The following is a 25,171-nucleotide window of genomic DNA, read 5'->3' as shown; positions in this document are numbered from 1 at the left end:
TCATCCACGGTCACCAAAAACCCTTATTAAAACTCCGGCCAGAAGGACGGCCAGAGCCACGGCCAGAGCTGCGCCCCGGTAGATGAGCAGCTGGCGGCCAGTCAAGACGTGCCCGAGGGTGGTCACCGCGCGCGCGCTGTTCTCCTCCGGCGTCATGAGCTGGGCGGTCTGGCTCTCCGGTCTGATGATATCAGGCAGTATTACACCGTCGGCGACTTCTCTTTCCAGGTTTGGGAGATCTGTTTGCAGACAACAGTACGGCATGTGTTAATGTACCGAGCAGAGTTAAAAGATACATCGAGCCGGGGCATGGTGGCACAGGGCTGTGATCCCAGGACTCTGGAGGCTGAGACAGGAGGATCACGGGTTTGAGGCCAGCCTCAACAATTTAGGCCCTCAGCAGCTAGACCCTGTTTCAAAATAAAAGATAAAATAGGGCTGCAGGGGTAGCTTGGAGGTAGATTGCCCCTGGGTTCAATTCCCAGTACCAATTTTTTTCTTTTTAAAGGACGTTATGGCCGGGCGTGGTGGCGCACGCTTGTAATCCCTGCGCTTGAGAGGTGGGAGACAGGAAGATCGCACAGGTTTGAAGCTAGCCTCGCTGGCTTAAGAGACCCTGTTTCCAAATAAAATATAAAATAGGTCTGGGGAATAGGTCTGGGGGTGTAGCCAGGACGCAGAAGGGTTCTGTTCCCAGTACCACCAAAACAACAACAGAAAAAAAAACAACAAAAAAAACAAAGAAAAACAGACATGGGAGCACTCTGAATTGATCTGGCCAATTCCTGCCAGAACACATTTCACTGAACAGGAGATCAGAAAGTAGTAAACATCGCTGGCCACCTTTGGTTTCAGTCTTTGTAAGGCAGAAATAGATACAAGAGAGAATAGCTTCTAATACCTGCGGAGGTCAGTATGGACTCTCTACTGCTCTTTAGCCCAGCTCGAACCTGTGCCTAAAAACAAAATCGTGTGAGTAGACGAGGTATAGATCAAGTCAAACTGGTAGTCCTTTGTTAAAACTTAGAGCCGGGCGTGGTGGCGCACGCTGTCATCCCAGCATTCGGGAGGCTGAGGCAGGAGGATCGTGGTTCGCGGACAGCCTCAGCTACTTAGTGAGGCCCTCTGCAACTCAGTGAGACCCGGTTTCAAAATAAAGAATAAAAAATAGGGCTGGGGGGTGTAGCTCGGAGGTCGAATGCCCCTGGGTTCTATCCCCAGACCCTCCCCCCAAAAAAGCACAGTGAGTCTTGGGGCCAGAGGCATTTTATCTCTTGGACCCTGACAGATTCCACACTGCGTCACCAGGTCAGGGAGATCCGCAACAGTACCTGCTCAGCCACGCTATTCCAGTCGGTCCTCAGGATGTACACCAAATAGAAAAGTGCTTGGAAGAACACACAAACTATCAATCCAGACCAGAGCCCTGTGGGTGGCAAAGGAGTATCTGACTTTAGGTTTTCTTCAATTCTGTTCCTACAGCCCTTTCAATTCTCCCCAGTGAGCCACCATCCACCAAGCAAAGTTTTCAATTAAATTAACTTTTCTAAAGCCAGGTGGGGTGGTACGTGCTTGTCATCCCAGGATCAGAGGCTGAGACAGGAGGATCACAGTTCAAGGTCAGCCTCAGCTACTTAGTGAGGCCCTTTTCAACTCAGTGAGACCCTGTTTCAAAATAAAGAATAAAAAAGTAGGAAAAAGCTGGGCGTGGGGGCGCACACTTGTAATCCCAGCGGTTGGGAGGCAGAGACAGGAGGATCGCACAGGTTCGAAGCCAGCCTCAGCTACTTAGTGAGGCTCTCAGCAACTTAGTGAGATCCTGTTTCCAAATAAAATAGAAAATAGGTCTGGGAGTATATCCCAGAGGTAGAAAGCCTCCGGGTTCCATCCCCAGTATCACAAAAACAAACAAACAAACAAACAAACAAAAACAAAAAAACCTGCCATCATTAACTATAGAAAATTAAAGACCTAAATAAATGGGGAGGTAGCCCATGTTCATGGATTGGAAGACTTAATATTGTTAAAGTGGCAGTACTCTCCAAAGTGATCTACAGCTTCAGTACAATCCTGGTCAAAATCCCCATGGCCTTCCATACAGAAATGGGAAAAACTAATCCTTAAATCCATATAGAATCACAAGGGGCCTCTGAAGCCCAAAGAAAACTGAAAAAAGGACAAGGCTGGAGGATTCACACTTCCTGATTCCCAAATGTACTACAGTAATCAAGGCGGTGTGATGCGGCAAATGGATAGAAATACAAGTCAGCGCAACAGACAGGACAGTCTAGAAATGATTTCACACATCTACAGCCAGCGGACTCTCAGCAAGTTTGCCAAGACCACTGGACAGGGAAAGCACATTCAGCCAACACTGCCCAGCTCCTCTGGATAGCTAGCTCTGCCTGCGGCTCAGGCCTGAGCTAATGCACGTTGCTCAGGGAGCTGTTCTGAGGAGCCAGCAGGGCTCCAATGTTCCCTGCCCGGAGCCCCTCACTGCTGCAGTACCCCCGTTCTCTTGTGCAGTGCTTGACCCAACAGCAATAGACTAGCTGTATAATCGGCGAGGGCAGGGCTTGTGTATTTTGTGCAATACTGTGTTTCTGGTTTACCCTGTACAAAGAAGGCACTGCATATGTATTAGAGGAGAACACATCCTTTTCCCTACTCCATGGGGCAACTTTCCAGCCCACTGCTCTATAGCTTGAGCAACTTATCTTAATATGACAAGTGAGATTTGAGGCGGGTCCCTGAGGCCTCCAACACATACCTATTATCCCAAGTTTAGTAGCAAACATCAGAGACACTCCAATCGGGAAACCAAAAGCATAGTAACCAATGGCGTTCAAGATAGCGCCCATCTTTTGTTCTCCTGTACCCCTCAGGACTCCACCGCAGGTGCCCTAAAGAGAAGAAAACCAGCCTTGTACAGAGGGCGGCTTTGTACAGAGCGAGGCCTCAGCACCTCACAAGTCTGATGTGGCCCCGTAACTCTGGATACAAGCAGACAGTACATTAACCAAAAGAAGTTACGGAAAACACTTTGATTCTAAAGTTATGTTAACGGATGGGAATCTAGCTCAGTGGGAGAGCCTAGTGTGAGCCCCAGGTTCCATTCCCCTCTCTGAAGAAAGGAGGAAGGAGAGAAGGGAAGGGAAAGAGAAAAAAGAGGAAGAGAGAGAGGGAGACAGAGAGAAAGGGTGGGGAGAGTGTGTTAACAACAAAAAAATAAAACCTCAGAAGTTTTCATCAAAAACCATCAGGTAGCCGGGCGTGGTGGCGCACGCTTGTAATCCCCACGCTTGGGAGGCAGAGACAGGAGGATCGCGCAGGTTCGAAGCCAGCCACGCGCGCTGGCTTAGGAGACCCTGTTTCCAATTAAAAATGTAAAAATAGGCCTGGGAGTGTAGCCCGGAGGTAGAAGGGCTTCCAGGAACCCCAGTACCACCAAAAAAAAAAAAAAAAAAACCATCAGGTAGCCGGGCGTGGTGGCGCACACTTGTCATCCCAGCATTCAGGAGGCTGAGACGGGAGGATCGCGGTTCGCAGACAGCCTCAGCTACTTAGTGAGGTCCTTTGCAACTCTGACCCTGTTTTTTTTATTTTTGGTGGTTCTGGGGTTCCTGGAAGCCCTACTACCTCTGGGCTACACTTCCAGACCTATTTTTATTTATTTTTTTATTTGGGAACAGGGTCTCTTAAGCCAGTATGGCTGGCTTCGAACCTGTGTGATCCTCCTGTCTCCGCCTCCCAAGCCTGGGGATTACAAGAGTGCACCACCACGCCCGGCTCAGACCCTGTTTCAAAATAAAGAATAAGCCAGGCGTGGTGGTGCATGCTTGTAATCCCTGCACTTGGGAGGCTGAGACAGGAGGATCACACAGGTTCAAAGCCAGCCTCAGCTACTTAGTGAGGCTCTCAGCAACTTAGTGAGACCCTGTTTCCAAATAACAATATAAATGGGTCTGGGAGTATAGCCTGGAAGTAGAAAGCCTCTGGGTTCCACCCCCAGTACCACAAAAAAAAAAAAAGAATAAAAAATAGGGCTGGGGGTATAGCTTGGAGATAGAATGCTCCTGGGTTCCATCTCCAGTACCACAGGAAAGAAAGAAAGAAAGAAAGAAAGAAAGAAAGAAAGAAAGAAAGAAAGAAAGAAAGAAAGAAAGAAAGAAAGATGGATGGGAGGGAGGGAGGGAGGGACATTCAATTTTAAGTTAAAAAGCTAGAAACACAGCGAGGTGCACACCTATCATCCCATTCCTTGGGAGGCTGAGAAAGGAGGCTCACAGGCTTGAGGCCAGATTCTACTACTTAGTGAGACCCTCATCAACTTTTCAAGACCCTGTTTTGAAATTTAAAAAATTAAAAACAGTAGTGTAGCTCAGAGGTGTTAGAACATCCCTGGTGTCAACTCCCAGTCCAAAAAAAAAAAAAAGTGGAAACACGAAACCATTTGGCTATGCATATCAAAGTAAAAATCATCTGAATACTCACAGCGATTGCATCAAATAGATGGAAAGGAGCAAAGATGGGCATCACTTGACTCACGAGGGAAATGATGTCTCTGTTGGCGGGAAAGAACGGAGTCAGCAGCCTCCAAGTCACAGCCTAGTCATTCATCCCAAACGGCCCCTTTCTTTTTAACAAATAAATAAAGTGCATAACATAACAGCCCTTGCTAATGCTGTTTTTTTGTTTTTTTTTTTTTTTTGCGGTATTGGGGATGGAACTCAGGGGCATTGTACCTCCGAGCCACACCCTCAGCCCTACTTTTTTTTTTTTTTAAGTCTTTTCATTTTTGAAACAGGGTCTCACTGAGTTGCAAAGGGCCTTGCTGAGTAGCTGAGGTTGTCCTCAGAACGTGATCCTCTGGTCTCAACCTCTGGAATGCTAGAATTACAAGCATGCACCACCACGCCCAGCTACTAATCCAAATTATATATATATTTTGCGGGTCTGGGGATGGAACCCAGGGGCATTCTACCTCCGAGCTACACCCCCAGCCTTATTTTTTATTCTTTATTTTAAAACAGGGTCTCATTGAGTTGCGGAGGGCCTCACCAAGTAGCTGAGGCTGTCCGCGAACCGCCATCCTCCTGTCTCAGCCTCCCGAATGCTGGGATGACAAGTGTGTGCCACCACGCCCGGCTGCTATATAGAATTTAAGTTAAAAAGAACACAGACTAGGTTGCCACTCTTAGAGGGTAATGCATAAAAATCCATTTATGGGTGCGGAGCCAGGCGCCATGGCTCACACAGGTAATCCCAGGACTTGGAAGGCTGAGGCAGGAGGATCACAGGTATGAGGCCAGCCTCGGCAACTAGCAGCGCCATTTCAAAATAGAAAATAAAAGGGCTGGGGGTGTAATTCGGTGATAGAGGACCCCTAGGTTCGATCCCCAGCACCAAAACAAGAATATGTTTAGAAATTGGTTTAAAAACAGCAAGATCTAAGAAAACTGGGAGAGCACAACTTGAAAAGAATCAAACGGAATTTCTTCCTAACAAAAATTAAGAGCCAACTGGTGTAAACTATTGAAGCTTTTTCATGAGGAAGGTTGTTTGTTTGTTTGTTTGTTTGTTTATTCCAGAGCTTGGGCTGGAACCCAGGACCTTGTACAGCCTAGGCAAGTGTTCTCTACCTCTGAGCTATATCCCCCAACCGCTATATCCCCCAACCGTAAAGATTTTTTTTTTTTTATTCAAGAGACACTTTATGGCTGGGTGTGGTGGCGCATGCTTGTAATCCCAGTACCTAGGGGGTTGAGACAGGAGGAGCTCAGGTTCAGTGCCGGCCTTGTCAACCTAGCGAGGCTCTCAGCAACCTAGTGAGACTCTGTTTCCAAAAAAGAAATAAAAATTGGGCCGGGTGTGTAGCTTAGAGGTAGAATGACCCTGGGTTCAATTCCTAGTACTTAAAAAAAAAAAAAAAGACAAGCAAGCAAGAAGGAAAAAAAAAAAAAAGACCCTTTAGCATACCTAAAAATCAGACCAGCACATTGGCACATTGTTACAGAAAATACAGAAAGCTGGGCATGGTGGCGCACGCTTGTCAGCCCAGCATTCGGGCGGCTGAGACAGGAGGATCGCAGGTTCAGGGCCAGCCTCAGCGACTTAGGCCCTTTGCAACTCAATGACACCCTGTTTCAAAATAAAGAATAAAAAATAGGGCTGGAGGTGTAGCTTGAAGGAAGAATGGCCCTGGGTCCCATCCCCAGTACTGGAAAAAAAAAAAAAAGAAAGAAAGAAAGAAAGAAAGAAAGAAAGAAAGAAAGAAAGGAAAAGAAAAAGAAAAAGAAAAAAAATACAGGAAATTTTAACTTTTGACTGGGTGGGGAATATTTGCAAATACTCCTGCGCAATAGTCAGGCGTGGATGCCGTCCTGCCCTGGACTACACGGTGCCTCTCTGGGGACGAGGCCAGCCCGGGCGTGTCTTCTGTGTATATTTGAGCAAAAGTCCACTCAGGTCCGATAAATGGTGAACAGGGTGGTATGGGAGTGGGGATGATTTTCATGTTTTTTTTTTTTTCTCGCTCCAACTCAAATTCCAGACTGTTTCTCATCCCTGGCTACTGCTCGAGTTTTCCTGTGAGGTTGAGGCTGGCCCCTCCAGCTGGCCAGCAGAGCCGGGGCACCGAGGCTGTCTCCCCAGAGTGGGCACGTACTTGTCACCCGTGAAGACATAGGCCACCACGTCCTTCAGCGCCGCCAGGACGACTCCCACTGCCAGCGCGCTCACACCTGGAAGGTACAGAAGCAGCAACAAGAACCGATGGCTCTGGGGTGTGATGGGCACTGGGCTGAACTCTCATGAGGCCGCGTACCACAGGCTTAAGAAATGCGCTAATGTAGCCGGGCGTGGTGGCGCACTCTTGTGATCCCAGGACTCGGGAGGCTGAGATAGGAGGATCGCGGTTCGCGGCCAGCCTCAGCTACTTAGTGAGGCCCTCTGCAACTCAGTGAGACTCTGTTTCAAAATAAAGAATAAAGGCTGGGCATGGTGGCGCATGCTTGTAATCCCCGCGCTTGGGAGGCTGAGACAGGAGGATCGCGCAGGTTCGAAGCCAGCCTCAGCTACTGAGTGAGGCTTTCAGCAATTTAGTAAGACTCTGTTTCTAAATAAGTATAAAATAGGTTTGGGAGTATAGCCTGGAGGCAGAAAAGCCCCTGGGTTCCACCCCCAGTACTATAAACAAACAAACAAACAAACAAATAAATAAATAAATAAATAAATAAATATAAAAATAAAATAAAAAAATAGGGATTACAAGTGTGCACTGCCACACCTGGCTAGATCCATGGATTTGTTTTTTTTGTGGTACTGGGGATGGAACGCAGGGGCTTTTCTACTTCCTGGCTACACTCCTAGATCTATTTTATATTTTATTTGGAATCAGGGTCTCACTAAGTTGCTGAGAGCCTCACTCAGTAGCTGAGGCTGGCTTTGAACCTGCACGATCCTCCTGTCTCAGCCCCCCAAGCATGGGGATTACAAGCGTGCGCCACCACGCCCGGCTCTGGGTTTGGTTTTAATTTAGTGTGTAGGGAGGCAGGAGTGTACTCACCCGCACACAGCAGGACGGTGATGCAGGAGCGGCGGGCCTGCTCGGCGTTCCCGCCCCCTAGAGCGTTGCCCACTCGGACGCTGGCGGCCACACCAAAGCCAAAGGGCACCTGGAGCGTGAACAACCATGATCACACTGTCAAGAACCCTGAAAGTTTAAGCGTTGGTACAGCCACACGGACACTCCAGGCAGACCTGGCACTCTGGGTTCTGGAGTTCATTCTATGACATCCAGATGCGTAACCAGAAACAAATGGCTCAAGCCTCCCTGATACCTGGCTTCTCTACTGGTAAGGAGTTGGAGCCGGGTGTGGTGGCGCACCCTTGGAATCCCAGCACCCGGGAGGCTGAGACAGGAGGATCGCAGAGGTTGGAGGACAGCCTCAGCTACTTAGTGAGGCCTTCTACAACTCAGTGAGACCCTGTTATAAAATAAATAATAAAAATCGGGCTTGGAGGCTGTCGGGGCCCGCTCGGCTAGACCGGGATGGGGCAGTGGCTCAAGATGGCGCCTAGGCATGTTGCCAAGTCACGAGGCTCACGAGGCTGGCGGTGCCCTGAGCCTGCGCAGTGAGCCCTATCAGGCGCCCTACGGATGATCAGTGACGCAGCGCCTCGTGCTACCACCAGCCCGCCTATGAGAGGGTTAGGAATGCGCATGCCCTAGCTGTGGGAAGCTTGGGGTTAGTAGGGTGATGAGGGAGGGGTTATGAGGCTGATATATATTTGCTTGCTGTGCGCATTGAAGGGGAAGCATTAAAGAGGAAGCATCATCAATAGACTCGGTGTTTGTGTGTTCTTTCCCAGGGCTCTGCAGGACGGAGCCTTAGGGATGCGACAGGAGGCGGGGTGTAGAACAGAGATAGAATGCTGGGGTTCCATCCCCAGCACCACATGCACTAAATAAATAAATAAATAAATAAATAAATAGGGCTGGAGGTGCACCTCACAAGTAGAATGCCCTGGATCCAATCCTCAGTGATTCACAGACACACACACACTCACTCTATCCACCGATTTTCACAGACCTCAGCCCCGGCTTTGCCTCCTCACGGTGCGAATGTAAACGATCTCTGTGGCGTTCTCATCGACCTATTTCCTCTTCTGCTCTGTCTCCCGGGGCCAGAAGCCACACAGGAGCAGGGCCCCGGGCCGCCCCGCCACCGGCCCCTGGCACCGCGCTCTGTGGCGGGGCGCCTGTGCTGCGCGGGCTTCCCACTGAGCGTCTTCAATGCCCCATCTCATTCACTCTTTACTTGTGAAGTAGGTCTGTTCCCCCCTTTTATTTTATTTTGTGTGTTTGTGGTACTGGGGATGGAACCCGTCTACCTCCGAGCGACTGCAGGACGAGGCCCACAAGGATTCCGCAGAGGCGCCCCAGCCCCCCTGCAGGGTTCTGCTTCTTACCATGTAGGCCGCAGAGGCCAGTTCGTAAACGATGGCCTGGGCTCCGAGCTCTGTCACGTTGATCAGCCCTGCAATACAGACGCGCGTGGGCAACGGCAAATGTGGGAAAGGAGGCTATTTTAATTTAAATTAACGAGGCCAAGCCAGTTGTGGTGGCGCAGGCTTGTCATCCCAGCATTCGGGAGGCTGGGACAGGAGGATCGCAGGTTCATAGCCAGACTCGGCTACTACTTAGTGGGGCCCTTTGCAACTCAGTGAGACCCTGTTTCAAAATAAAGGATAAAAAATAGAGCTGGAGGTGTAGCTTGGGGGTAGAATGCCCCTGGGCTCCATCCCAGGTACCACACACACACAAAAAATGATGGCAAAGGTGACTACCTGGGACCGAAATACAGGTCACGGCTACGGCAGCCCAATCAACCCCGCTGTGTTTGTGAAAGCCTTCAAAGCTGGGCCGACGCCAGGCATGGCAGCATGCGCCTGCCATCCCTCAGTACTTGGGAGGCTGAGACAGGAGGTTCAAGGCCAGCCTCGGCAACTTAGTGAGTATCCTGGGAAACTTAGTGAGATCCTGTTTCAAAATGAAAAAGTAGGCCGGGCGTGGTGACGCGCGTTTGTCATCCCCGCGCTGGGGAGGCTGAGACAGAAGGATCTCATGGGTTCGAAGCCAGCCTCGGCTACTTGGTGAGGCTCTCAGCAACTCAGTGAGACCCTGTTTCCAAATAAAGTATAAAATAGATCTGGGAGTAGAGCCTGGAGGTAAAAAGCCCCTGGGTTCTACCCCCAGTACCACACACACACACACACACAAAAAAAAAAAAAAGTAAATAAAAAGGGGGGCTGTGGGAGTGGTTCAGAGGTAGAAGCTCAGAGGTAGAAGGTCCTTGGTGTTCAATCCCCAGTACCACTAAATAAATAAATAAATAAATAAATGTAATAGAAATAAATAAATAAAATAGGGCTGATGTGGCTTTGAGGTAAAATGCCCCTGGGTTCAGAAGAAAGGAAGAAAGAAAGAGAAAGAAGAGAAGGAAGGAAGGAAGGAAGGAAGGACGGAGGGAGGGAAGAAGGGAGAAAATAAAAGGAATTAAAAAAAGAAAAGCTTGGCTAGAAGCACCTGACGCACACGCCTGTGTCCCAGCTACTCAGGAGGCTGAGGCGGGAGGATCGGCTGAGCCCAGGAGTTCAAGGCCAGCCTGGGCAACATAGCGGGACCCCTCAAAAACACCAAACCTGTCTGGGAGCCCCACCAGCTGGTGTCAGCCGCAGCACAGCGGGGTGAGCGTGGGGCGCCCTGGCGTGGGGACATTCATCCTCCCATCGTGCGGCCCTTGGCTAACCCCTCACCAGCAGCCTGCCCGGGCTGTTTGGTGGCACTGAAGCCCCCTCTCAATGCGAATGTGCGCCTGGCTGGCGGTGGGTTTGTGCTCATGACGAGCCCCTCGCGAAGCCCGGGAAGGTGGCGCACAGGACCCGGAGGCCAAACTTGCAGGAAAGCTCTGGAGATGTGGGGTGAGCCGCTGGGGAGCTGACGGACCTGCAAGGAAGGTTCCGATCTCGAAGGTCCACCACTCAATGCACACCATGAACATGCTGGGCAGGGCCAGGCGGATGTAGGAGCCCCACTCCTGGAAGCACTCCCTGGTCCAGCCTGGAGAGCAGGGCAGAAAACTCCCGGTTACTGCCCCGCGGCCTTGGACACTAGCCAAGGTGTTTCACCTCCTCCTCGCGGCCAGAGACCAGGAGTAGCCTCAGTTCTCCAACAAAATACAAAGCGCGCGTGGTGGCGCACACCTGTGACCCCAGTACTTGGGAGGCTGAGACAGGAGGATCGCACAGGTTCAAAGCCAGCCTCGGCTGCTGAGTGAGGCTCTCAGCAACTTAGTGAGACCCTGTTTCCAAATAAAGTATAAAATAGGTCTGGGAGTATAGCCCGGAGGTAGAAAAGCCCCTGGGTTCCACACCTAGTACCACCAAAAAAAAAAAAAAAAATAGGGCTAGGGTGTAGCTCAGAGGTAGAATGCCCCTGGGTTCCATTCCCAGTACTGAAAAAAAAAAAAAAAAAGAATTCAATTTACTCACCTGAGTTAATAAGACATTAGTGAAACTTTACTTTCATAGAACAGGGTAAGTTACAAGGAGAAACTAGGATCTTCTACTAGTCATTTTTTTTTTTTTTTTGGTGGTACTGGGGTTCCTGGAAGCCCTTCTACCTTGGGGCTACACTCCCAGACCTATTTTATATTTTTGAAACAGGGTCTCTTACGCCAGCGAGGCTGGCTTCGAACCTGTGCGATCCTCCTGTCTCCGCCTCCCAAGCGCGGGGATTACAAGCGGGCGCCACCACACCCGGCTCTACTAGTCATTTTAATTCATTAAATATTAGTTGTTAAACTCAGTAACTGTAAACAGACTTCTCTGAACAAAAGCGATTTTGTGGACATCAAAGAAAAAAAAATCATGCCTTCACTCTGTAACTTTTCTATCTTTGGAGACTTAAAAACTTTTTGTACCTTTTAGATTTCCCCAAAGATGAAACAAAAAACTCCTTGCAGACAAATATGTTTCAGAAACTAGAATTACCCCTCCTTGAGCAGCGAGTCACCCAAGGTAAGAAAGCCGCGGCGCCGTACCTCCCCAGGTGGCCACGTGGATTCTCTTCCACCACACATAGAGGAAAAGCAGAGCGGACAGGACGAACTGGGAGGTGGTGTTGGCCCAGGCAGAGCCCCTGGAGGACAAAAGACACCATTACCGCCGGGCGCCTCCCAAACCCAGCCACAGACAACACCCGCTGGCTCTGGATCTGCACTGCGGATCGCCATTAGACAAGCCTGCAGGGCCTGTAGAATTTTTATTGTATTTTTATTTTATTATTATTTATTATTCTATATTATTTATTATTTTTATTTTAGTTTCTTTTATTATTTATATTTTATTATTTATTATATTGGAAATTTAATCCAGGGCATTCTATCACCTAGCTATGCACCCAGTCCTAATTTTTTTTCTTTCTTTCCTCCTTTCTTTCTTTCTTTCTTTCTTTCTTTCTTTCTTTCTTCCTTTTTAATTTTTTAATTTTTTTGTGGGTCTGGGAATGGAACCCAGGGACATTTGACCTCCGAGGTACACCCCCTGCCCTATGTTTTATTCTCTATTTTGAAACAGGGTCTCACTAAGTTGTGGAGGACTTCATTGAGTAGCTGAGGCTGTCCGTGAACCACCATCCTCCTGTCTCAGCCTCCCGAATGCTGGGATTACAAGCATGCGCCACCACGCCCGGCTTCTTTATTTTTTTTATTCATTAAAAAAAATTTATTTTTGCAGTACAGGGGATGGAAGCCAGGGGCACTCTACCTCCAAGCAACACGCTCAGCCCTATTTTTTATTCTTTATTTTGAAACAGGGTCTCACTGTGTTGCAGAGGGCCTCACTAAGTAGCCGAAGCTGGCCACGAACCGGGATCCTACAGTCTCAGCCTCCGGAGTGCTGAGATTACAAGTGTGCGCCACCAGGCCCGGCTGAATGTGAACTTAAAATGTGTGTGTAATTAATGGAAATATGCTTTGACCAAAGCCCGCCGGGGATGAACTGTGTGGTGATTACCCTCTTTTGCTTGATGGTCAATAAAGCTGACAATGAAGCCAGGCATGGTGGTGCACATTCCATCCCAGTCAGTCTCTCTCTCTCTCTCTCTCTCTCTCTCTCTCTCTCTCTCTCTCTCACACACACACACACACACACACACACACACACACACACAGATGTACATGCTTATAATCCCAGCATTTGGGAGGCTAAGGCAGGAGGATCGCGGTTCAAGGCCAGCCTCAGCTACTTAGTGAGGCCCTCTGCAACTCAGTGAGACCCTGTTTCAAAATAAATAATAAGGCCGGGCATGGTGGCGCACGCTTGTCATCCCCGCGCTTGGGAGGCTGAGACAGGAGGATCGCGCAGGTTCGAAGCCAGCCTCGGCTACTTAGTGAGGCTCTTGGCAACTTAGTGAGGCCCTGTTTCCAAATAAAATATTTTAAAAAAAAAGGTCTGGGGGTATAGCCCAGAGGTAGAAAAGCCCCTGGGTTCCACCCCCAGTACTGCAAATATAAATAAATAAATAAATAAATAAATAAATAAATAAAATAAAGCTGGCATTTTGCAAAGACACAAGTCGTGGGTGTTCCTCGTCTTAAGATGTGGAGCACTGGAGACATTTAGCCATTATGGATTCCTTCCACTGATGCCTCTCCTTGACGCCCAGCCCCTGGGAGAGGGGCGAGCACATGGTGGACACCACCTCGGTCAGCTGAGCAACTTACACGACCCCAAGGTCCAGGGCGTAGAGCAAGAGGGCATTCATGCCCACGTTGACCACATTCGCCGCGATCCCAGTGATGACTTGGGGCATGATGATTCCCTGAAACCCCGAACAGACAGGAGAACATGAGCATTGCCAGAGCCAGGTACCGCCTCTCCAGCGACACCGAGCGGGACAGTTTCAACAGCCGGCAAAGTCGCACAGGATGAGGGCCGACAGAGGTGGGAAGGCCCGGAGGTATCTCATCTGTGGGCGCCGCTTCCGGACAAGCCAATCGGAAGTCGCTAAATGCCCTGGAAAGCCGGGCACGGTGGCGCGCGCTCGGCATCCCAGCATTCGGGAGGCTGAGACCGGAGGATCGCGGTTCGCGGACAGCCTCAGCTACTTGGTGAGGCCCTCTGCGACTCAGTGAGACCCGGTTTCAAATTAAGGAATAAAAAAAATAGGGCTGGGCCGGGCGTGGTGGCGCACGCTTGTAATCCCTGCGCTTGGGAGGTGGAGACAGGAGGATCACGCAGGTTCGAAGCCAGTCATGCGCGCTGGCTTAGGAGACCCTGTTTCCAAATAAAAAAATATATATAAAAAATAGGTCTGGGAGTGTAGCCCGGAGGTAGAAGGGCTTCCAGGAACCCCAGTACCACACACACACACACAAAAAAAAAAAAAAAAAAAAAAAATAGGGCTGGGTGTGCATCTTGGAGGTAGAATGCCCCTGGGTTCCATCCCCAGTACAGCAAAAAATAAATAAATTAGCTGGACGTGGTGGCGCACGCTTGTAATCCCCACACTTGGGAGGCTGAGACAGGAGGATCCCACAGGTTTGAAGCCAGCCTCAGCTGGCTTAAGAGACCCTGTTTCCAAATTAAAAAAAAAAAAATATATATATATATATATATATATATATATATATATATATTAGGTCTGGGAGTGTAGCCCGGAGGTAGAATGCCCCTGGGTTCCATCCCCAGTACCACAAATAAATAAATAAATAAATAATTAAAATCAATCAATTAATTAATTAATTAATAAAAAGTGCTTCGGAAAGCTCCAGTAGGTCACAGTTACCCTAACAGCAGCAGCAGAGAGAGGAAGGGAATAATCCCCCAGAAAGCAAGCAGGCTCCGGGGTGACGTGGGAAAGAAGGGACGCCAGGAGTCCTGGGGCCCCTGGAGCTGCTTGCCAGCCCCGTAGCGCACGTCGCAGCCCTGAACGTGCCCGGCGTGGGAGGTGTGCAACAAGCGGGATGCTCAGGCTGTGTTTTCTGGTGCCAGGAGGGCACCTTTTTGGGGGAGGCTGCCCACTCTACCCTGAGTGTCCAGAGGGACGATCTTCTCTAGGTAGGACTCCCCGCCCCACCTCTGCGTTTCTGCGGCAGCCTGGAGCCCGGTGGCTTAGCGTTAACCTTTCTGTTCAGGGGCAGCTGCTGCTTGTCTACGGATGGACGGGGAGGAGACGATGAGCAGAGGCCAGCCTCTGGCCCCGTCCCGGTTTCCTGCCCTCGGCCTCCTCCTCCACTTCCCCTCCTGCCTCTGTGGACTGGGGCCTGGTGGACCCCGTGGTGAGTACAGCGGCTACAGAGAGAACTGAGAGGTGACCAGGTGACCAAGAGGAACTGGCCATGCTGCTACGGGCATCTCTCCTGGGCTGAGCAACACTCAACCACGCAGGCCCGAGTCTCCTAGACAGGGAATTCTGGGAGTCATAGAATTTTTTTTTTTTTTTTTTTTTTTTTTTTTTTTGCGGTACTGGGGATGGAACCCAGAGGCATTCTACCTCTGAGCTCCAACCCCCAGCCCTATGTTTTATTCTTTATTTTGAAACAGAGTCTTTTTTTTTTTTGTGTGTGTGGTACTGGGGTTCCTGGAAGCCCTTCTACCTCCGGGCTACGCTCCCAGACCTATTTTTACATTTTTTATTTGGAAACAGGGTCTCCTAAGCCAGCGCGCGGGGCTGGCTTCGAACCTGCGCCATCCTCCTGTCTCCGCCTCCCAAGCGCAGGGATTACAAGCGTGCGCCACCACGCCCGGTGAAACAGAGTCTTACTAAGTTGCAAAGGGCCTCACTAAGTAACTGAGGTCTCCCTGAACCGGGATCCTCCTGTCCCAGCCTCCCAAATGCTGGGATTACAAGCGTGCACCACCACAGTTGACTCACAGAAATTAATTATTTTGCTATACCACGCCTGGGTACCTTTCTGAAGAAACCAAAATCAGACAACTATAGTAATATATGCACGTCCGTGTTGAGAGCAGTGCGATTCACAACGAGCAAATTATGGAACCGACCCAGGTGTCCATCAACAGATGGAACGGATTACAAAACTGTGCGCTATCCACACAACGGAATTCTACTCAACAATAAAGAAGAGCAAAATGATGTCATTTGGAGGACAAGAGATGGACCCAGAGAACATTTTGTTAAGTGAGAGGAGCCAGCCACAGAAGGTGAAGAAGGGTCAGGTTTTCTGTCGTGTGCTGGGAGCTGGGAAGTAATCAGGAGTCCGGAGGGGCTGCAGATAAAGGGGGATAAACTTCAGTGGAGTGAGGGAGGTGGTCCAGGGGAAAGGGAGCGGGGAAGGACTCACTCCCCTCGGCTTGTGTACATACGCAAGAGTACCAATGTCAATCTCAGTGGCCCTTGTGGGGGGAGGCGGGGACGGGGGGTGTGGGGGAGCCTGCCATGTGTGTGGATGTCACCAGCATTGTGACCGACACTGTGCTGTGAGGCTCTAATGTACCCATACAAGTATGCTTAAAAGGGGAACCGAATTCTATGGAAAAACTAGGAATTACTTTGGTAGAGAATTCCTATAAAACATTTACCGTACATTTTACGTATTCTTGAGTATAAAAATATAACAAGAGTCAGTACCTGGCTTTGCAAATATCGCGTCTGCAGTTGGTACAGGAATGCTGCCTAGAAGGTTAAAATAAGAAAACAAACGCCACGTTGACTTCGGTCCTGGGTTTTTGTTTTTTATTTATTTTTATTTTTATTTTTTGGTGGTACTGGGGGTGGAACTCAGGGGCTTTTCTACCTCCCTGCCATACTCCCAGACCTATTTTATACTTTATTTGGAAACAGGGTCTCACTAAGTAGCTGAGAGCCTCGCTCAGTAGCTGAGGCTGGCCGCGAATCTTGATCCTCCTGTCTCAGCCTCCCAAGTACTGGGATGACAAGTGTGCGCCACCACACCTGGCTTTATTATTTTATTTTGAAATAGGGTCATGTCACGCTAATTTGCTGAGGCTGGCCTTGAATCTGCGTGCCTTCTGTCTCAGCCTTCCAAGGAATGAAACTGGTTTTTATTAAGATATTCCCTCCTGGTTATAGGACCTGAAATGCAAAAAACTAGACCTCCCCTAAACAAATGCTAGGACACAAACTATCTGGAAATTTCTGGAGTAGAGGAAAGATTGCTCCCTGAAGAGTGGACGGCTGGCAAATTCTAACTGGCTGAAGCAGAAACTGCAGCCTTGACTCTTTGAACGACTTCAAGGGCAGCCCAGGAAACATCCTGATTAATCTGCAATCAGAAGTGACCACAGAGCCATGGGCGTGGGGGCGCATGCTTGTAATCCCAGCATTTGGGAGGCTGAGAAAGGAGGACCTTGGTTCGCAGGCAGCCTCAGCTACTGAGTGAGACCCTTTGCAACTCAGTGAGACCCTGTTTCAATATAATAAAAAATAGGGCTGGAGGTGTAGCTTGAAGGTCAAATGCTCCTGGGTTCCATCCCCAGGACCGCAAAAAATAAAATAAAAAAATAGATGGATATATCTTAAAAAAAGTGACCACGGCTTGGAAGTTTGAGATAGGAGCTTTGGAGGTTCATGGCCAGCCTTAGGAACTTAGTGAGGCTCTCCACAACTTAGTGAGACCCTGTTTCAAAACAAAAGCATAAAATAGGGCTGAAGATGTAGCTTGGAAGTAGAATGCCCCTGGGTTCAGTCCTCAGCACCACAAATACATGCATGTGTGTGTGTGTGTGTGTGTGTGTGTGTGTGTGTATGTATGTGTGTGTATACATATATATATGTATATATATATATACATATATATATATATATATATTTTTTTTTTTTTTACATAAAAAGTAACCACGGAGCTGGGTGTGGTGGCACACACCTGTCATCCCAGTACTTGGGAGGCTGAGACTGGAGGATCACAGGTTCCAGGCCAGCCTCAGCAACTTATTGAGACTCTGTTTTTAAATTGAAAAATGAAAAAGGCTGGGGTACAGCTTGAAGGTAGAATGCTCCTGGGTTCAACCTCCTGAACCTCCACCTCCCCCCAAAAAAAATAAAGGTAACCGTGGAATAGGGACCAGAAGAGAAATGCTGAGACTTAATTTAAGCAGTTGGACCTCAGTGCTGTACGATCTGGGAGGATCGGGGAGGCAGGAGCGGCCGACCTGAGGACGCGCGTGGGACTTCTCCGTGCCTGGCTCTGTGACCCACAGACCAGGGGGACGGGGCGCGTGGCGGGGATGCCCCGGGGTTGCTTCCAGTCACTGGAGCAGCCTTAAGACTTACAGGAAGGGCGGGGACGAAGATCATAACGTAAACTTGGGCGATCCTGAAAGACACCACAAAACACAGCCTTCCGTTAGCTGAAAACGACTTCTGGACAGACTCTTCAAATTGAACCCCCAAACGGTTTTCTAAAAATTAAAAACAGCCGGGCGCGGTGGCGCACGCTTGTCATCCTAGCATTCGGGAGGCTGAGCCAGGAGGATCGTAGTTCGCAGACAGCCTCAGCTACTTAGTGAGGCTCTTTGCAACTCAGAGAGACCCTGTTTCAAAATAAAGAATAAAAAATAGTGCAGGGGATTTAGCTTGGAGGTCGAATGCTCCTGGGTTCCATTCCCAGACCTGCCCCCCCAAAAAAAAAAAAAAAATTAGGCCGGGCATGGTGGCGCACGCTTGTAATCCCCACACTTGGGAGGCAGAGACAGGAGGATCGCGCAGGTTCGAAGCCAGCCACGCGCACTGGCTTAGGAGTCCCTGTTTCCAAATAAAAAATGTAAAAATAGGTCTGGAGTGTAGCCCGGAGATAGAAGGGCCTCCAGGAACCCCAGTACCACCAAAATAAATAAATAAATAAATAAATAAATAAATAAATAAAATTAAAAGTCATTCCAGCTGGGCGTGGTGGCGCAGGCTTGTAATCCCTGCCCTTGGGAGGCTGACACAGGAGGATCGCACAGGTTTGAAGCCAGCCTCAGCTACTTAGTGAGGCTCTCAGCAACTTAGTGAGACCCTGTTTCCAAATAAAGTATAAAATAGGTCTGGGAGTATAGCCCGGAGGTAGAAAGCCTCTGGGTTCCACCTCCAGTACCACCAAAAAAAATTTTTTTTAAATAAAAAATTAAAAAAAGTCATTTCTTCCAGCGAATTTTTTTTTGTACTAAGGCTGGAACCCAGGGGCATTCTACCTCCGAGCTATATCCCTAGCCCAATTTTTTATTCTTTATTTTGAAACAGAGTCTCACTAAGTTGCAGAGGGCCTCACTAAGTAGCCGAGGCTGGCTGCGAACCTGTGATCCTCCAGTCTCAGTCTCCCAAGTACTGGGTTCAGAAGCGTGCGCCACCACGCCTGGCTTGGAAGCATTTTTATCCTTTTTTTTTTTTTTTTTTTGGTGGCACTGGGGTTCCTGGAAACCCTTCTACCTCTCCCAGACCTATTTTATATTTTTATTTGGAAGCGGGGTCTCTTAAGTCAGCGCGGCTGGCTTCGAACCTGTGTCTCCTGTCTCCGCCTCCCAATCGCGGGGATCGCCCGGCAGCATCTTTATCTTGGCTCCGCACTGGCTGGGCATCGCTCCACCCCGGAGCCCCGCCCCGCCCCGGGCGGCGGCCCCCTCTTCGCGCAGGGGTCCGGCTGACCTGGCCACCTCGGGGTCCTGCCGTAGGAGCAGGAGGAGGCGCTCGGTGTTGATGAAGACGGCCCAGCAGGGGAGACAGCACAGCAGCAGGATGAGGATTCCTCTCTGCAGTACGATGCCCACCCGCCTCAAGTTCTTGCCTCCGAAGGACTTGGGAAAGCGGAGAGAAGGAACAGCCGCGGTGCGCCCGGCCGCCACGCCCCGCAGGCCCTGCGCCTGCCCGCCCGCCCGGGAGCGCAGCTGGCAGAGCAGGGGGCGGGAGCTCCCCGGCTGCCGGGGACCCACCGAGGGCCGGGGCATGCTACGCCTCCTGGACAACCTGCCCTGCTCCCAGGAGCTGAGATTTGACGGGAGCTTATTCGAGGGTGAGACGTGGTTTAATGCCAAGGTGTGGGGCCCTGGAGGCCAGGGGCTCAGGAAGAAAGACACAGCTGATCAGGACCACAAAGTGGGTTGAGGGTAGCCCAGGGCTGACCTGACATTCCACGAGGCTGGGAAGAGACCCAGAAGAGGTCTAGGGATGGGTGGGTATGGAAAATTAATCAGTGGAGGCTGGGTGGAGAAGAGGGAGTCCCTGCCCAGCGTGGTGGCGCACGCTTGTCACCCCAGCATTTGGGAGGCTGAGACAGGAGGATCACACGGGTTCGAAGCCAGCCTCAGCTGCTGAGTGAGGCTCTCAGCAACTCAGTGAGACCCTGTTTCCAAATAAAGTATAAAATGGGTCTGGAAGTGTACCCCGGAGGTAGAAAAACCCCTGGGTTCCACCTCCAGTACCACAAAAAAAAAAAAAAAAAAAAAAAAAAAATAAATAAATAATAAAAATAGAGCTAGAGATGTAGCTTGGAGGTAGAATGCCCCTGGGCTCAATCCCCAGTGGCACAAAAAAAAATAAAAAATAAAAAAATAAAAAATAAATAAAAAGGGCCGGGGGCGTAGCTTTGAGGTAGAACATCCCTGGGTTCGTTCCCCAATACCACACGTAAAAAAGAAGCTTATCGCGCTGGGCACGGCGGTGTATGCCTCTAATTCCAGTACCTGGGAAGCTGAGACAGAAAGATCTCAGGTTCAAGGCCAGCCTCCACAATATGGTGAGACTCTCGGCAATCTAGCAAGATCCTCTTTCAAAACAAAACATTTTTTAAAAGCCGGGCGTGGTGGCGCACGCTTGTCATCCCAGCATTTGGGAGGCTGAGACCTGGGGATCGCGGTTCGCGGACAGCCTCAGCTACTTAGTGAGGCCCTCTGCAACTCAGTGAGACCCGGTTTCCAAATAAAGAATAAAAAAATAGGGCCGGGGGTGTAGCTTGGAGGTCGAATGCCTCTGGGTTCCATCCCGTGTTCCATCCCGTGGAGGCCAGCCTCAGCAACTTAATGAGACCTTATTTCAAAATAAAATATAATAGCCGGGCGTGATGGCGCACACTTGTCATCCCAGCACTCGGGAGGCTGACTGGAGGATCGCGGTTCAAAGCCAGCACACTCCATCATGGAAGGTGACTGCCCACAGGGCTGGCGGGCGCACGGTGAGCCTCACCTGAGACATCAGGGTGTCACAAGCGGAGGCCAGGCCAGTGCCAATCGATATCCCCGTGACGTTCACAACCTGCCAGAAAAAAAAAAAGCCGGGCGTGGTGGCACACGCTTGTAATCCCAGCATTCGGGAGGCTGAGACCTGAGGATCGCGGTTCGCGGACAGCCTCAGCTACAGCGGCGGCCGCCATGTCACCATCAAAGGGCTCCCCGCAACCAGGTGCCCTGCGAGCTCGCCTGTGCATGCATGCATGCATTCACTGCACTGGGGACTGAACCCAAAGGCGTTCTACCCCTGCGCTACACCCCTACCGCTTTTTATTGCTTTATTTTTTAATTAATTAACTTTTTTTCGCAGGTCTGGGGATGGAACCCAGGGGCAGTCGACCTCTGAGCTATATCCCCGGCTCTATTTTTTATTCTTTATTTAGAAACAGGGTCTCACTGAGTTGCAGAGGGCCTCACTAAGTAGCTGAGGCTGTCTGCGAACCGCGATCCTCCTGTCTCAGCCTCCCGGATGCTGGGATGACAAGCGCGTGCCACCGCGCCCGGCTATTGCTTTGAGACAAGGTCTTGCTAAATTCCCCAGGCTGCCTCGGCCTCCCAAGCACTGGGATGACAGGCTACTGTGCACAGCTCAACAAGGTCTTTTCTTTTTGTGTGTGTGGAACTGGAGACTGAACCCAGGGGCATTTTATCTCCAAGCAACACCTTATTCCTATTTTTATTCTTTGTTTTATTTATTTGTTTGTTTGTTTTTACTAGGATGGAACCCAGGGGCATTCTACCTCCTGGCTATACCCCCAGCCTGCCCTCTCTCTTTCTTTCTTTCTTCTTTCCTTCCTTCCTTTCATCTTCTTTCTTTCTTTCTTTCTTTCTTTTCTTTCTTTCTTGGTGGTACTGGAGATGGAACCCTTCTACCTCTGGCTACGACCTATTTTCATATTTTTTATTTGGAAACAGGGTCTGTTAAGCCAGCGCAGCTGGCTTCAAACCTGTGCGATTCTCCTGTCTCTGCCTCCCAAGCGCAGGGATTACAAGCGTGCGCCACCACGGCCGGCTGTTCTTTATTTTTGAAACAGGGTCTCACGGAGTTGCAGAGGGCCTAAGTAGCTGAGGCTATCCACAAACCCAGATCCTCCCTTCTCAGTCTCCCGAAAGCTGGGATTAAAAGCGTGCGCCACCACGCCCGGCTTCTTTCTTGGTGTGTGTGTGTGTGTGTGTGTGTGTGTGTGTGTGTGTGTAACTTGGAATGGAACCCAGGGTCATTCTACCTCTGAGCTACACCCCCAGCCCTATTTTTATTTTATTTATTTTATTATTTTGCAGTACTGGGGATGAAACCCAGGGGCATTCTACCTCCAAGCTACATCCCTATCCCTGTTTTTTATTCTTTATTTTGAAACAGGGTCTCACTGACTTGCAGAGGGCCTCACTAAGTAGCTGAGGCTGTCCGTGAACCGCGATCCTCCGGTCTCAGCCTCCTGAATGCTGGGATTACAAGCGTGCGCCACCACACCTGGCAAACATGTTATAATTTCTATATTTAAAAGTTAAATCATTTCAAGATTGATGGTGCACACCTCTAATTCCAGTACTTAGGGAGGCTAAGACAGGAGGATCACAGATTCACGACCAGCCTTTTTTTTTTTTTTTGGCGGGTCTGGGGATGGAACCCAGGGGCATTCAACCTCCGAGCTACACCCCCAGCCCATTTTTTATTCTTTATTTTGAAACTGGGTCTCACTGAGTTGCAGAGGGCAGAAATAGCTGAGGTTGTCCGCGAACTGTGATCCTCCCTCCAGTCTCAGCCTTCCGAAAGCGGGGATGACCAGCGTGCGCCACCACGCCCGGCTACCAGCCTCATTTCTGCAGCGGAACTCTCAACAACCTAGCAAGACTCTGTTTCAAAACAAAAAATAAGCCGGGCGTGGTGGCGCACACTTGTAATCCCTGCGCTTGGGAGGCTGAGACCGGAGGATCGCGCAGGTTCGAAGCCAGCCTCAGCTACTCAGTGAGGCTCTCGGCAACTTAGTGAGACCCTGTTTCCAAACAAAATAGAAAATAGGTCTGAGAGTGTAGCCCAGAGATAGAAGACCCCTGGGTTCCATTCCCAGTACCACCAAAAAAATAAATAAAATAAAATAAAATAAAAATCCCAGTACTTGGGAGACTGGGACAGGAGGATCAGAGGTTCGAGGATAGCCTCAGCAGATAGTAAGGCTCTCAGCCATCTAGCGAGACCCTGTTTCCAAATAAAAATAAAATTTGGCCAGGGGGTGTAGCTCGGAGGGAGAATGCCCCTGGGGTCAATCCCTAGTACCTTGACCCCTCTTGCCTCCTGTTTCTCTATGTGAACTGCTCTCTCTCCCTCCCACGGGCACTGTGGCCACGACGCCATCTGCTATTTCTGAGATCAGAGGGTCACCAGGCAGAAGCCAGTGCCACCTTCTTAAGATTCCAGAACAGTGAGCTTGAAAAGAAACCTTTCTTCTTTATAAAGTACGCCGCTTTAAGTGTCTTGTTACAGCAACACCGAGTGGACAGAGACACTTGGTAACTTGAAACTCCAGCCCCCCAGGAGGTCAGACAGGCTGGAGAGGGGGAAAGCCCGGTGGTTCATTCCCCCCACATAAAAAAGGCTTGGCTCTAAATGGTACCGAGAGCAGGGTGGGGGGAGACCAACACTGAATGCCCCCCAAATCCTCACTCTCCAGGAACGTAGGGGGGAGGGTGTCAATTTCTGTAACAACTGTAGGGGCGTGGGTGATTTATTTATCTATTTTGTGTCCCTCTTTTGGTAAACTGGCTGATCTTGGCTGGCTCAGGACCCTGCTTCCCATAGGCTCACAGCTACCCCTGGCCAAGCCAGGACCCCACTGCCACCTGCTGGCTCCAGCTTTTACCAAACAGAGCTTACCTCTCCCTTACCAGGGGTAACTTTTTATCAAAAGATGGGGCCAGAGCTGCTACTGTGTCTCTCATGGCAATTTGTCCAGGACACAATCCTAGTGTGGGCTGCAAAAGAATCTTCCCTATGACTCAGTATCCACAGAGATCTCCGCTTCCCTTGAATAAATGGTCGGGCAAAATCTGCGGGAGTCTCGCTGGACGGACTCCTTGCCCCTTCGACCAGCGATGGATCCTTCCGGAACGAATGACTTGTGGAAGGCAGCTCAAGTTCTTTGGGACCAGTGTCGACAATAAACAAATGTTCTTTCACTCAAAATAATAATAATAATAATAATAATAATAATAATAATAATAAATAACAAAAGCCGGGCGTGCTGACGCACGCTTGTCATCCCAGCATTTGGGAGGCTGAGACCGGAGGATCGCGGTTCGCAGACAGCCTCAGCTACCTAGCGAGGCCCTCCGCAACACAGTGAGAGCCTGTTTCAAAATAAAGAACAAAAAACAGGGCAGGGGGTGTAGCTCGGAGGTCGGATGCCCCTGGGTTTCATCCCCAGACCCGCTAAAAAAAATTAAAAATTAAAAACAACAACTACTACTACCGTTGTCAATCTTTTTACATTATATAGAATTTTTTTTTGCAGTACTTGAGATTAAACCCAGAAGCATTCAAACTGTGAGCTACACTCCACAAATAATGACTACTGCTGTAAGTCCTTTGACATTATTTATAATTTTTTGTAGTACTTGGGATTGAACCCAGAGACATTCTACCTCTGAATTACATCCCAGCCCTATTTTCTTCCTCTTTCTTTCTTTCTCTCTTTCTTTCTCTCTTTCTTTCTCTCTCTCTCTCTCTCTCTCTCTCTCTCTCTCTCTCTTTCTTTCTTGGTGCTGGAGATGGAACCCAGGGGCATTCTACCTCTGATCTACACACCCTGCCCTATTTTTTATTCTTTACTTTGAAACAGGGTCTCACTGAGTTACAAGGGGCCTCACTAAGTAGCTGAGGCTGTCCGCGAACCACGATCCTCCTGTCTCAGCCTCCCAAATGCTGGGATTACAAGCATGCCCATGCCTTGGCTGTATAGAATTTTTAATAAGGTCAAGATTTTTATTTTTCTTTCTTCCTTTTGTGTTGGGGATGGAACCCCAGGCCTTGCACGTGCTTGGCAAGCCCTTTACTAAGAGCTACACCGGCCTCCCCCAACCCAGCTGAAGATTTTTTAATGTATCAGACTTTCATACCTACTTACTGTATAAGTGAGTCTATTGTCTTTCCCAGAGGTTAGTTACAATTTAATAGCTGATTAGAAGCCAAGGGCGCACAGCAGAGCTCCGGATCTAGGGCTTATCTAGAAATTCCTGCTGCACAAACTCACACCAACTTTCCCATCAACATCTGCAGTCCTGTCTATACAGTGGCGGATCTGTGTTTACTCTACTCCCATTATTTTTACACCAAAAACAAGGCCATCACTGGGCATGGTGGCCCACAACTATGATCCCAGTACTGGGGAGACTGGGACAAGAGGTTCATGAGCTCCGTGCCAGC

At 49.5% G+C, this 25,171-nt stretch overlaps 1 protein-coding gene across 1 annotated transcript in view; it reads right to left on the bottom strand.

The window, feature by feature from the left end:
- The window catches only part of LOC308275562 (multidrug and toxin extrusion protein 2-like), a gene marked incomplete at both ends in the record, with an annotated part of 28,777 nt that continues 3,606 nt past the window's right edge, over positions 1–25,171 (bottom strand). Inside the window, 15 exons of the mRNA XM_080713926.1 lie at positions 1–239; positions 902–956; positions 1,332–1,426; positions 2,771–2,903; positions 4,495–4,564; positions 6,668–6,743; positions 7,568–7,676; positions 8,974–9,041; positions 10,511–10,624; positions 11,607–11,704; positions 13,290–13,387; positions 16,160–16,204; positions 17,822–17,864; positions 19,175–19,323; positions 20,708–20,776. Of these exons, the coding sequence (XP_080570052.1) occupies positions 1–239; positions 902–956; positions 1,332–1,426; positions 2,771–2,903; positions 4,495–4,564; positions 6,668–6,743; positions 7,568–7,676; positions 8,974–9,041; positions 10,511–10,624; positions 11,607–11,704; positions 13,290–13,387; positions 16,160–16,204; positions 17,822–17,864; positions 19,175–19,323; positions 20,708–20,776 (1,461 nt within the window). The remainder of the gene's footprint in view (positions 240–901; positions 957–1,331; positions 1,427–2,770; positions 2,904–4,494; positions 4,565–6,667; positions 6,744–7,567; positions 7,677–8,973; positions 9,042–10,510; positions 10,625–11,606; positions 11,705–13,289; positions 13,388–16,159; positions 16,205–17,821; positions 17,865–19,174; positions 19,324–20,707; positions 20,777–25,171) is intronic.

The sequence above is a fragment of the Muscardinus avellanarius genome, assembly GCF_963383645.1.
Source record: "Muscardinus avellanarius genome assembly, chromosome: 16".
NCBI classification, from domain to species: domain Eukaryota; kingdom Metazoa; phylum Chordata; class Mammalia; order Rodentia; family Gliridae; genus Muscardinus; species Muscardinus avellanarius.
Note: the sequence above shows the minus strand (reverse complement) of the source record. Positions and strands in the feature narration are given on the sequence as shown.